The sequence below is a fragment of the Trichomycterus rosablanca genome, chromosome 20, assembly GCF_030014385.1.
Source record: "Trichomycterus rosablanca isolate fTriRos1 chromosome 20, fTriRos1.hap1, whole genome shotgun sequence".
NCBI lineage: Eukaryota > Metazoa > Chordata > Actinopteri > Siluriformes > Trichomycteridae > Trichomycterus > Trichomycterus rosablanca.
The window spans coordinates 19,284,155-19,298,299 of record NC_086007.1 but is presented as its reverse complement, the minus strand read 5'-3'; the positions used below and the strand labels follow the sequence as shown (position 1 = coordinate 19,298,299).

Sequence of the window (14,145 nt, the reverse complement as noted above, 5' to 3'; positions counted from 1 at the left end):
CTAACTGAGCTACTAAGCTAACTGTTCGCGTCACAAACACATTAATGTGTACTACTGTACATAGTGTGAAAGATAATAGATTTATGTTACATACATAGTGCACTAAATTGTATATTAGAAAATAATTTATGTTCCTTACTTAGTGCACTACATAGTGTACTAAATAATAGACTCATGTTTCTTACATAATGCTTTAGTTAGCGTATTAGTTAACGGATTTAGGTTCCCTACATAGTGCACTAAATTGTATATCAGATAATGGATTTATGTTCCCTACATAGTGCACTAGATAGTATTTTAGATATGAATTTATGTTTTTGTACGTAGTGCACTAGATAGTGTATTAGACAATTGGTTTATGTTCCCTACACAGTGCACTAGACTGTACATCAGATCTCGGATTTATGTTCCCTACATAGTGCACTAGATAGTGTATTAGATAATGCATTTATGTTCACTACATAGTGCACTAGAAAGTATAACTAGATGATGATTTGTGTTCCTTACATAGTGCACTAGATAGTGTATTACATAATTAATTATGTTCCCTACATAGTGCACTAGATAGTGTATTACATCATTCATTAATGCTCCCTACATAGTGCACTAGATTGTATATTTGATCATAGATTCATGTTCCCTACATAGTGCACTAGACAGTATATTAGACAATTGATTTATGTTCCCTACACAGTGCGCTAGATTGTATATCAGATAACGGATTTAATACGCGATCGGGGAAAAAAGTCTGTCTCACCTGCGTGTGTGTGTGTGTGTGTGTGTGTGTCGCTCTTGGCCGCTCGTTCTAGATTCCGGGACATTTTATCTGACTTGCGGGCATCAGGGAGCCGCTGTGTATATGCGGGAGACTCCCGGAACTTCCGGAAGACTTGGGATGTCTGAGGTAGTGTTTTTAATGTCAAACACAGTCATGGACAATTTTTGACAAAGTTCAACCTGGGAATCGAACCCACGACCTTCTTGCTGTGGGGCGACAGTGCTACCCACTGAGCCACTATGCCACCCTTGTTGGTTAGTATGTGCTAACAATTTGCCCTTACAATTTGCCCTTACCATTATGCTACATGAGCTTTGAACACCTGATTAATTAAAGCAAATTAAAAAGCACGGATAGCTTCTAGAAAGAGGAAAAGACCAACCAGTCGTAACAAGAACAAGTGGAAAACAGCTCATCATGGTTGCTTTAATGCTTTAACATTAATCTGGAAAGCAATGGCACAGCTTACATTTCTGCCTTTCTGCCACAGGACCTCGGCAGCACGCTGAGAGCCCACATGAAATCTCCTTGAAGTCAATGTGATTGTCTCGGTTCTCATCGAAGGCGTGAAATAAGCCTGCAGACGAGAGAAAATTAAAGTAATTGAAGTGTTCTACAGGTATTACAGCTACAAACAGCTCAATATGCCCTTCTAAAAAATATCATCATCAATAAAGCATGAACTGTATTAATACTGTTATACTGTAAGAGCTTTTAAGAAAAGCAGTAGAAGGTGGACGTATACTGGGTGTACGTTAGATGCTAAATGTGCCTAAAAAAACAGCTTATAGAGTACTGTCAAAACCAACCTTCATAAATATTCCATTACCTTCACTTAGTGGAGCATGAATAGGAGGTGAGACTAGAGGGGCGAAGGTTTCCAAGTCAAAGCGGCCGGTCCTTGATTGAGCTTTTAGAAGCCAGTAGCGCTTTTCCAAGTCGATAATATCCGATTCTTCTACTGCGAAGAGAAAAAACCCCAGATTTGTTTAATGATTTGTAAAATGTCACTGTAAAGAGGTGAGGTAAGTTGAGCCAAGGGTTAAAGGCTTGCAAGAATGACAGAAGCTCAAACGTCCAAGTTTCCAGGGCTATTGTTTTATTTGCACACACAAGAAATATTTACAAACGAGTTGATGGATAAAAACCACAGCTGGTTAACATACAGTAAGTAACCCCGCTGACCTGCGTCAACTAAAGGCAGTTACCAATCAGTAAAGACTTAGACCATAGCGGTCTCACTAAGAGGCAGTAGATGTAAGGCTACATAAGACTTTCCGCCACCTTCTCCTATTCACTCTTCACTTCACTCCTCCTGCTTTAACAAAAAGGCCCCTCCCCTCTAGGACCTGGCAGCCAATCCTGAAGCAGGAGAAATCAGAGCGGGCATTTAAACACACACAACAACAAAATCACATTCATCGGCGATTACTTAAACGTTTGGTGAAATCAAATGGTAGAAAAACTACAGTAGAACTCAGGGATGTTTAATAGCGAAAGTAAGAGCATTTCCACATGCACAATGCGAAGGGAACTCAAGGGATTGGGACTAAACAGCTGTGTAGCCTTAAGAAAACCACTTGTCAGTGAGGCTAACCGGCAAAAACGGCTTCAGTTTGCTAGGGAGCATAAAGATTGGACTCTGGAGCAATGGAAGAAGGTCATGTGGTCTGATGAGTCCAGATTTGCCCTGTCCCAGAGTGATGGGCGCATCAGGGTAAGAAGAGAGGCGGCTGAAGTGATGCACCCATCATGCCTAGTGCCTACCGTACAAGCCTGTGGGGCAGTGCTATGATCTGGGGTTGCTGCAATCGGTCAGGTCTAGGTTCAGCAACGTTATGTGCCCCAAGAATGAGGTCAGCTGACTCGGGCACGGGCATATTACAAGATGACAATGCCAGGACTCATTGGGCTCAGATTGTGAAAGAGTGGTTCAGGGAGCATGAGACATCATTTTCACACATGGATTGGCCACCACAGAGTCCAGACCTGAACCCCATTGAGAATCTTTAGGATGTGCTGGAGAAGACTTTGTGCAGTGGTCCAAATCTCCCATCATCAATACAAGATCTTGGGGAAAAATTAATGCAACACTGGACAGAAATAAATGTTGTGACATTGCAGAAGCTTGTGGAAACGATGCCACACCGAATGCGTGTCGTAATCAAAGCTAAAGGCGGTCCAATTAAATATTAGAGGGTGTGACCTTTTTTTTGGCCAGGCAGTGTATATATATATTAGGGCTGTCGAAGTTAACGCGATAATAACGCATTAACGCAATCTCAATTTAACGCGATTAAGATAAATAGTGCCATTAACGCAAATTCTAGTTCATGTTGAGACTTGACTGGTAGAACAAACGTTTTAATGTCGGACTTGCCACCGTTTTTCATTTGCGGTTTGTTAACAAAATGTAAAAGAGCGTCGTAGCATCTGCACTTGCATAATAAAGAAATAAATACACGCTATATTCACAAGTTGTCGGGAGCACAACACTTTATTAACTTATTCTGTTACGGTAAAGAATACCGGACAGCTGAGTCAAGCACGTTAGTTCATGAGCTATGGAAGCCCCAAAGGGTCAAAACACACTCACTTCGTGTAGAAACGTCCATCAAACCATTGGATAGTATTACTGCCTAGTATGTGAGTGAATAAAACTCCCTTACAGTTTTCTCTTGTCCCAGCAGTTTTTTAACATTAGTACATTTAGCATAAAATGAAAAACACCATTTTAATTGTAACATTTCACTTAAAAATCCTTGTTTTCTATAACATTTACACAGATTTTTTTAAATGCGATTAATCGCGATTAACTATATGAAATTCTGAGATTAATCGCGATTAAAAATTTTAATCGTTTGACAGCCCTAATATATATATATATATACATACATATATATAGTTTTATCCTCACGCTGGGATGAAAACAGGACTGGCCCGGCATGACTAAGAGCCAAGACTTTATAGAGTACTGGGGTAGGATAAGAGCTCCTAAAAATGACTCCTCGGTCATCTGCATAATCTTCTTCTTAGACTAATAGGATTGTGTTATCCATGCCACCGGTCCCATTCCAATCCTGACTTATACAGTCAAATGGTTTTAATATTATCATTAAATATAAAGTGCACTCAGGTGGTGCAGTGATAATTTACACTAGCTCACTATTGCTCAAATAGCCAGCAGCACTATCGGCCAGTCAGGGGTCTACATACAGACATAACTGGGACAGTAGTAGCCTAGTGGGTAGAGCTTTAGGCTTCCAGTTGGAGGACTGTTGGTTTAAATACAGGCTCTGCAATGCAGCCAATGTTGGGCACTTGAGCAAGGCTCTCAAACCTGTCTGCTCCAGGGAGGTTGTACAATGACTGACCCTGCACTCTGACCCTAAGCTTCCAAACGAGCTGGGATACACGGAAAAAGAATTCCATCGTACTGTGCACGTGTACAGTATATGACAAATAAAGGCTTTCTTCTTCTAATTGGCTGGGGGTCAAGTACTGGTGTCAGTGAGGGTAATGAACTGGTGTTTCTGTGTTCTTTGGTGTGTTACTGCAATAGAAAGACCTGGCCCACAATGGTAAAACATGCTAGCACACCTGAGCTGGGATTTCGAATACATCGTATCGAATCTCAGCTCTGCGATCCGGCTGGGCGGCCACATGAACAACGATTGACTGTCGTTCATACAAGATGGGAAGCCGGATAAGCTCATAACTGGTGCAATTACGACCTCTGCTGGCTGATTGATGGCGTCTGCACAGAATGGAGGAATAATGCTGATCAGGGTGTGGCTCTCCGTGCACAAGGCTGATCGCATATGAACTGGACTCGTGCAGGTGAAAAAATGCAGTCGGCTACTGCACACGTTTCGGAGGGGGCGTGTGTCAGTCTCGTTCTCCTCAACCAGGGGCGGGGGTCAGCACCAGTAGAGAGGAAGCTAAAGGCAATTGGGTAAAAATTGGACACGCTAAAAATCAGGAGAAAATGCATAAAAAAAAGACCTGACAGTTGGAATAAAATAAAATGATGTACACAACTTATTAGAAACGTCACTTGGATTGAGCAAAGTTAGTCGTCAATGTCAGCAGTGACTACAGTTATGGAGACACACACACCTATACACGCCTGCACGTACGCATACACTCAGTCGCTCGCACACATGCAAGAACGTAAATTGAAAAATAGCGGTCCCTTCAAAATACAAACAAAGCTATTGTACTGCATGTATGATGTACATTGTATTTATTTACATCTGGGTCGGACGTGGCCCGGGGGCCATACAATGTATAGAACTCCAGCAATCAGCACAAAGCCCTGACCTCAACTCCACCCAACAACTTTAGGATGAACTGACACACCTTTCCAGTGGACTCAAATTCCTACAGACACATCCCCAAAATCCCATGCACAGACACACTTCATTGTCCTTAAGCAACACTTATAGATTTAAAAGAAAATTATAGAAATATTGCTTTGATCTTGGAATTTTACTGAAAAATCATCTATGCAACTTTTACAGCTCTTATTCCTGAGCTACCATGGTGAAAAGGCTTTATTTATTTATTAGGATTTTAATGTCATGTTTTACACACTTTTGGTTGCATTCATGACAGAACCAGTAGTTACTCATTACACAAGATTCATCAGTTCACAAGTTTAATGTCAAACACAGTCATGGACAATTTTGTATCTACAATTCACCTCACTTGCATGTCTTTGGACTGTGGGAGGAAACCGGAGCTCCCGGAGGAAACCCACACAGACACGGGGGGAACATGCAAACTCCACACAGAAAGGACCCGGACCGGCCCACTTAAGGATCGAACCCAGGACGTTCTTGCTGTGAGGCGACAGTGCTACCCACCAAGCCACCGTGCCGCCCGTGAAAAGGCTTAAAAAAAATAGTAAAAAATAAAACATTAAATGCCATGACTTTAAATCAATCATTAAATTCAATTCAGTGACATTAAATGAAGTGACTTTTATACACGCCACATTTTAGGAGCTTTCCAACCGTTTCCATGTGCAGGTCCATGTATTTATCATTATTTTTAAATTAATTAATATATTTTTCCCCCCCAATTCCCCCCCCCCCCAATCTAGTCGTGTCCAATTACCAAGAATGCGTCCTCAATACTGATTCGACCCTTCACCGCTGACTGAGGACGCCTCTCAACTGACATGCGCCCCCCCTCTGGCATGTACAGTCAGTACGGACTGCATTTTTTACCTGAACGAGTCGAGTTCATACACTTGACGGGCACTGTGTATGGAGGGCCACACCCCCATCAGCATTATTCCTCAGCCAGCAGGGGCCGCAGTCGCACCAGTTATGAGGACCTATGATCCGACTTTCTTACCCTCTAACCCTGAACAACAGCCAATCGTTGTTCATGCTGCCGCCCAGCCCAGTCGATACGATGTATTCGAAACCCCAACTCCCAACTCTGAGCGGCTTGTATTTATCATTATTATGCATAAAAAGCCTAGGAGTGATGCAAGTTCTTTATTTTTACTAACAACTTTATCCTGAGCAATTTGCAGCGGATGCCTACCCATCGGTGGGCATCTCATAATTACCCACTCACTCGCTGAAACACCATGCTGCATTTACATTTTTATGTTTTATGCTGGCTGTTTTTTTCATTACTGCACCACCTTAAGCATCATGCAGATAGCAGATCTCCTGCTTTACTGCTCGGTTTTTACTGCTTGTGGCTGCACTTCAATTTCAAGTTTAATTTTATTCACCTTTCTCTGTTTGTCGCTAATGATACAAACTGTTTATATGATGTAGACAGAAACGAAGTACAGACATGCTGGAGAGAAACTGATTCCCACTGTTTCACAAAAACCTGAACTGTTTAATTCCACTTTAAATTAGAACCATGGTGACTAGTGAGGTGTGAAATGTGGAGACCGGGATTGAATTTTAGATAGCAAGCTTTCTCATTCTGGAATCCTTTTGTTGTGGGTTTGTAGCTCCTTAATAAGATTTGATTCCCCCTTAGATTAATGAAACAATAAAGAGCCGCTGTATTCATCTCATGTCTCCAAATGATGACAACGCCAGAGTGTTCTGGTACAAACTAAAATACATTTCAATACTTAATTACTATGTGCAATTTTTCGTAATGTGCAATACCTAACTACAATGTGCAATTTTCGTAATGTCAGTAATATTATTATTATTATTTAACTTTTGATGTACCTTTTTAATCCTACATATTTTTCTTCATTACTATTTTATATACATTTTATTTTTTAAACCTCGTGTTTTTAATGTGAACCAATGCACGTAATTTCATTTTTTCTGTACACTTTGATGTACAGTAAAATGACAATAAAGTAAATCTTGAATCTTGAATTTCATATACAACTGCATGTAAACACAGCCAGCAGAAAGCAGTTTTGTCGCGAATCATGTGAAAGGCATAAACGCTCAAGTTAGTGGTAAGATGCACCCAGCCTGAGTGGTGAACAAAGTACAAAACACTTGTCATGTCAAAGTAGCCTTAATGTGGGCGCTCAGGTGGCGCAGCGGGAAATTCCGCTAGCACATCAGGCACATCACGAGTTTCTGAACTCCTCCGTTCGGCTGGGCGCCATCTGGCGGGAATAATTGGCAGTGCCTGCAGCAGATACTAATTGGCCACCGTATCTGCAGGGTGGGGGCCGGACTATGTGTAGGGTGGGTGGGTCTTCGTGTGCTGTGTGTGGACCCTTATGTGCAGAATGCAGGGGTGAGAAGAGGAGGGTTGTACACGTGTCAGAAGAGGCGTGTACAGCGACGTGCTCTCCACGGATGCAATCTGGTATCTCTCAGCAGCGGAGGACAAATTAAGTGCGCTAAATCGGGAGGAAAATGGGGAGAAAAAAAAAAACGTAAATAAATAAAGTAGCCTTAATGTGGGCGCTCAGGTGATGCAGCGGTAAAACACGTTAGCACACCAGAGCTGACATCTCGAACTTATCGGTTCGAATCTAAGCTCTGCTACCGGCAGGCTGGGCGCCTACACAAACAACAATCAGAAGCGTTTTGCGCTTCTCGCTCACCGCGACCCTCGGCTCAAATAGCCGATTTGCTCAGCGCTCAGCTTGAGCGATAAAACATCAGCAAAGTTCCACGACACGAAAAAACATCTGTGTGAAATAACCATTAAATCCAGTCCAAAAGCTCCACATGTATCTGCATTTAACTGGCTTAACTTATGTGGTGGTTTGTTTGTTTGTTTGGGTTTATTGCCATATTAGCAACACATTGGCTATTTTATGGCATAGGCATTTGTTAGATCTTACTATTAGAATTTAGTAAAACGTGAAAATAAATAGTAAAAAATAATAGTAAAAAATATGCTCAGATCATTTGTTTAAAATTTAGACTTTCTAAAAAGTTAAGAATTTTAGATGGAGAAATCTTCTCGAACAGTTCTTTTATGTTCTCAACCCTGTAAAAATGGCCTCTGATGGCTGAAACTGTAGGACATTCTAATAAAATATGTTTGATTGTTTGGGGTGTACCACAGAATTGACAGGTTGGTGCCCGCTCGCCAACCAGCAGGTGTCGGAGGGTAAAGGCAGTATGGCCGATTCGGGACCTGGTAATAACTGTCTGGTCGTGCCTATTTAAGAAATCTCGATTGTGTTTAATATTGAGGTTTGGAGTTATTTCATACAGTTTGTTTTGAGGATTGGTGGACCAGTCTTCTTGCCATTTTATTTTGCAGTAGTTTTTGATCTCTGGGTAAGCATCAGTCTTTGGGATGTTTCTCCGAGCAATATCTTTGTTTCTTGCTTCCTTTGCCAAGCTGTCTGCTTTTTCATTTCCCTCTATACCACAATGACTTGGAATCCAGCAGTAGACAATGGAAAATCCTCGGCTGTATAGTTCTTTGTCCTGTTTAAGCAGTTCTTGTATTATTGCGTGATTTGTTCTCATGGACTCAAGAGCTTTTGTGTGGTGGTTCTGCAGCTCGGGGTTTTGAAAATCGGCTTCTCTGGAGAATCAAAAAAGCTTACGTAAAACAAGCGTTACAAGCGTAACTTGGAGTACTAAAAGTACCACACAGGGACACTAAATTTTTCTCCATTATTACTGGTTATAAGCGCTCTGTACTGGTTCTAAGTGCTCTGTACTGCCCAAATTAATCGGTCATTGTTTTAGTACAATGTCACGTTAAGCGTTGTTCGTACTGTCTAGAGCACTTTCACCGCCTCGTATCACACAGTTCATCGCTTTGAAAATATCAAAATTTAATCAGATGAACTTTTAAAATATGAAAGAACAGCACAATAGCGGTTTCACAGCCTCTACACCGTGACAGATGACGTCACGGTCCGCGCTGATCGCTTATGCAAAGCTGATTGCTTATGCACATACTGCTTAATGAATGGAGCCTGCTTAGATTCTAAGCTTTAAAACAGTGCTGTCAAAGCTAACTTTTATTTAATTAATTCTGCGCTGCACCGGATGGGGGCCGTGGGTGTGTGGGGGGTTGAGGGTGCCTGCCACTGTGCTAAAAAAAAGTCTAGAGGAAACACTGCAGTTAGAAAGATGCAGTCGGCTGCTGCACATGTGTCGGAGGGGGCGTGTGTTAGTTAAAGCTCTCCTCAGTCAGGAGTGGAGGTCAATATCAGAAGAGAGGAAGAGTAATGCAATTAGGTAATTGGATATGACTAGACTGAGAGGAAAACTGGGGAGGGGGATGCAAAAAAAAAAGAAGCCAATTTGCAAAGTACCCAGAGATGATTGGTCAAATAGATCAAATTGGATTTGGGCTTGGTCTTTGTGCATAGAGATGTCTCCTGATTCTCTGGATCTTTCAATAATGTTAGTGACTGTAGATGGCAAACTCCCTAAATGCCTTGCGAGTGTGTGATAGGAAACAAAACTATAGGGATGAAAAATAACCTGGACCCATTTCTGCTTGTAAACGACATCACTTGCTACCTATTTACTTTTTTTTTTTTTTGATCAATCCACAAACTTGTCGGTATCAACTTTTTGGCACTAAATTATGAGTTAGCACATATCAACGTGAAATATCTCATTTCTGTGCTGCTTTTCATTAAATAGGTACGTGACTTAAATTTCCATTAGCATAATGTGATTCTGAAGCGGCGGAATAATCACAATAAATAATCATGATCACAACACCGAGCTGAATAATTCTGTTTTCTATTGCCGAGCAGATACCCGTAAGCTTAGCGCTAATAGCAGGGTTGGCGTTAAATAACTCGACTCGGAGCCAATTTCTATTCAACCACATTGTTTATCACACCTAAAGCAAACGGCCCGGCCGCTCTGGACGAGATGCTCGATACTAATGAATACATAACAGTGTAATAATTAGGTGTTAACTGCTAATAAAGCTGTCAAATACGTTTAACTCCAGGAGTTATGATGGTTCAATCAAAACAAAGTCCATTAAGACCCACCTTGAGGTGCGATTCTGTCGGAATGGCAACAGCGGAACCATACCATATTCTACAGGACGTCCCGGTTTAGGCTGCTGGAGGTGCAAACCAGAGTAAACTCCAAACAGTAGGGTGCATTTCCCCTACAAACCACAACCCATCCAAACCTACTGAAGAACGTCTTAAACTCCTGTTTGATACCTGGTCACCTGGTGCTCCATCCATTGAAGCCTGTTATTCGGTAAGGAACATTCTGGAAGGTTTGTGAAGACACAAAGATCAGGAGGCCTTATGCTACACACACACACCTTGTTTTGTTAAGAGGATAATCTTGGGCAGGCGGCAGATTACCGCGTATAGCTCAGATTCACTCTCTGATTGGTTTTAGACACGACCACGGAGCAAAATCTTTCTAGCCTTGTCCCTGATTGACAAACCAACCCCATTTGGAGTTAACCGGGCCATTAGCATAATCCTGCTAGGGTTTGAATAATTCTTCTCTAGACCCTCCTAAACTAAAAGCTAAAAGTTTAAAACAGATATTAAATTAAAATTTTACTTTAAATACCAGTTAGCAATGGACTTGGATGTAATACTGTAAATTCAGTGGCATCGTCAATTAGATGTTAGTCCCCCTGTTGCTGCCAAAACAGCCCTGACCCGTCGAGGCATGGACTGCACTAGACCTCTGAAGGTGTGCTGTGGTATCTGGCACCAAGATGTCAGCAGCAGATCCTTTAACTCCTGTAAGTTGTTAGGTGAGGCCTCCATAGATCAGACTTGTTTGTCCAGCACATCCCACAGATGCTCGATTTGATTGTGATTTGGGGAATTTGGAGGTCAAGTCAACACCTCAAACTCGTTGTTGAGCTCCTCAAACCATTCCTGAGCGTCGGTACACGGCCATTTTCAGCTCCTTCCACAGATGTTCGATTGGATTCAGGTCTGGGCTCTGGCTGGGCCACTCAAGGACATTCACAGACTTTCTCAGAAGCCACTTTTTTGTTCTCTTGGCTGTGTGCTTTGGGTCGTTGTACTTAGCTGCATTCATCTTTCCCTCTTATCAGGACTAGTCGCCCTGGTCCCACTGCTGAAAAACATCCCCACATCATGATGCTGCCACCGCCATGCTTCACTGTAGGGATTGCGTTAGCCAGGTGATGAGCGGTGCCTGGTTTCCTCCAGATGTGACGCTTTGGTTTCATCAGACCAGAGAATCTTGTTTCTTATGGTTTGAGAATCCAAGCGGGCTGTCATGTGCCTTTTACTAAAGATGGCTACCATCTGGACACTCTACCATAAAGGCATGACTTGTGGAGTGCTGCCTGGATGGTTGATCTTCTGATAGGTTCTCCCATCTCCGCAAGGACACGCTGAAGCTCTGTCAGAGTGACCCTCGGGTTCCTGCTCACCTCCCTGGCCAAGGCCCGTCTTCCCCGATCGCTCAGTTTGGTCGGGCGGCCAGGTCTAGGAAGATTTTTGGTGGTTCCAAACGTCAATTGATGGTGGCCACTGTGCTCTTTGGGACATGTGAAGCTGCAGCAATGTTTCTGTACCCTTCTCCAGATCTATTCCTTGACACAATCCTGTTTCTGAGGTCTGCAGATGATTCCTTTGACCCCATGACTTGGAGTTTACTCTGATATGCACTGTCAACTGTGGGACCTTATTGGCAATCCCCAATCATGTCCAATCTAGGGATGTTTTATTGTTCCCGATCCCAATCATTAATTTTGAACAGCCGGTTCCTCTTCTCATCATATAATAACAAACTCGCTCTATTCGGCTGAATATTCGGTAGCCACTGTTCGGTTTGGTTAAATGATATCTGGTTTGTTTCTTATGAGCCACCGTACTTGTATGCGTGTTGTAACTGTAACAAACTTTTCTGTGGTTGTATTGTGACAATGGTTTGATGGATGTTTCTATGTGAAGTGAGTGTGTTTTGACTCTTTGGGGCTTCTATTATGGAATAGCGTGCTTGGCTAACACGATGACTCTAGCTGTCCGCTATTCGGTACCGTAACAGAAGTTAATAAAGTGTTCTGCTCCCGACAATTTGTGAATATACCGTGTATTTATTTCTTTATTAAGCGAGTGCATCACTACGACGCTCGGTTACATAACTAAGCCAATCAGAGTGCTTGATACTGAGATGTCGTTCAGTCTTGTAACACGTAAAAGCTGTACGTTATGGTCCTGAAGTTTTCATACTCGGATTAAAAGTTATTGTTTTGTAACCCGGAGTGATCCTCGACTCACACACCGTATAAATAGTAAAATTCTACATTAATGAACGCAGCTCTGCTCCTACCGCCTCGTGAAACGCTCGCATTGCAGACATTCCACTTTACTGTTGGACTTGTTTCACTTTCCAATTTAAAGTATTTCCACACAGCGGACATGCTGACGTAAAACAAAGGATCGGGTTTAGGATCGGCCTTAGTGAATCCGATACCGATCAGTTAAAAAATGCCTTGATCGGATCGGGACATCCCTAGTCCAATCAATTGAATTTATTACAGGTGGACTCCAATTAAATAGTAGAAACATCTCAAGCAGTATAAGTGAAAACAAAATGCACCATTCTGTACTTACTGTCCTAAGCCCTAATATTTTTTTTATATTTCTTAAAATAAAATAACAAACACATAAACATTGCCAGTATTTCAATAGCAACATGTTCATGTAAAAAAAATAAAAAAAATAAAAAAAATAATAGAAGTAAAGGATTCAGGCATCTCAATTTCTCAGAGCAGTGACGGGTTGAACTCTCAGTCCAATTCATTTCAGTGTTTAAAATTCAGGCACCTCTACAGCTATGAGAATCCAATAATGTTTTAAAGAGCAGTTTATCGATCAACCGGCTGTGTGGAACAGTCAATCACCAAATAAGGATTTTCACTCCGGATAAATAATCGATACCATTTTAAATCACAAATCCACACTGCGTAGCTCTGCCTCTGATTAATACACTGGAGATCGAGGCTGCGGGCGGACTAAACCGATTTAAATTCCATTTTTTATTGCATTAGTTCAGCAGCGGCCATCAAAAATCAATCATCTGAATCGCATTATCGAAGTCCGATGACGGAGGTCAACCGGTAGTTCGAATAATCTATGCTAAACTTCTTCTAGGCCGCAGACATAACTGATTCATGACCGGACAAGCACAGAGCCACTGTATAAGCAGGTTCATAAAGACTACAGTACTGCTCAGACTAGTGCTTGTGCCCGAAGGAGAACAAATGTCATTTTCTTCTGAGTGTTAGGAGTGGGTGAGAGCTGGGTGGCGGTGACAGCTGCAGAGTCGTGGAGCCGTGGAGTGATATCTTTGCCCCCCTTTCCTCCTCTCGACAGGGCTGTACATGAGTTCAGCATAATTTACTCTCGGTTCAGTGGAAAGTGGAGCCTGTCACTCACTATCATCACGCTCGGACGCTCCTCTCCGCAGAGGAGAGGGATTCACTGGGGCTGAATGAGTGAGATGGGAGGAACTCAGGCTGTGTTCTGACAGGGAAGGACAGTTTCCACTTCATCAGTTTGAGAATCAAACCAAGAAAGCAAGCAAATCAGCCTGTACCCCATGAAACATCAACATTGCATCAGCTGTTTTGCCCTGATTTTTACTCGCAGAGGGTCCCTGCCGGATGTGCCACCTTGGAGGCAAATCGGCGTTCGCTCGGGGCTCGAAAATCGATGACTCGTTTACATTTTCGGCATTTAGCAGACGCTTTGGTCCAAAGCGACTTACATTATACAGTGTACGCAATTCAGTGTTAAGGGTCTTGCTTGAGGGCCCAACAGTGGCAACCTGGCAGTGGTGGGGTTTGAACCAGCAACCTTCTGCTTACTAGTCCAGTACCTTAACAGCTAGGCTACAAGTGCCACAAACACTACATTTACAGCATATGCTTTGATCATATACAATCCAAGCAATTGAAGG

At 42.3% G+C, this 14,145-nt stretch overlaps 1 protein-coding gene across 1 annotated transcript in view; it reads right to left on the bottom strand.

The window, feature by feature from the left end:
* usp32 (ubiquitin specific peptidase 32) overlaps positions 1-14,145 on the bottom strand; it is a 151,568-nt gene that overhangs the window by 48,698 nt on the left and 88,725 nt on the right. The window contains exons 6-7 of the mRNA XM_063016647.1: positions 1,608-1,739; positions 1,248-1,355 (exon numbers count right to left, since the gene is read on the bottom strand). Of these exons, the coding sequence (XP_062872717.1) occupies positions 1,248-1,355; positions 1,608-1,739 (240 nt within the window). The remainder of the gene's footprint in view (positions 1-1,247; positions 1,356-1,607; positions 1,740-14,145) is intronic.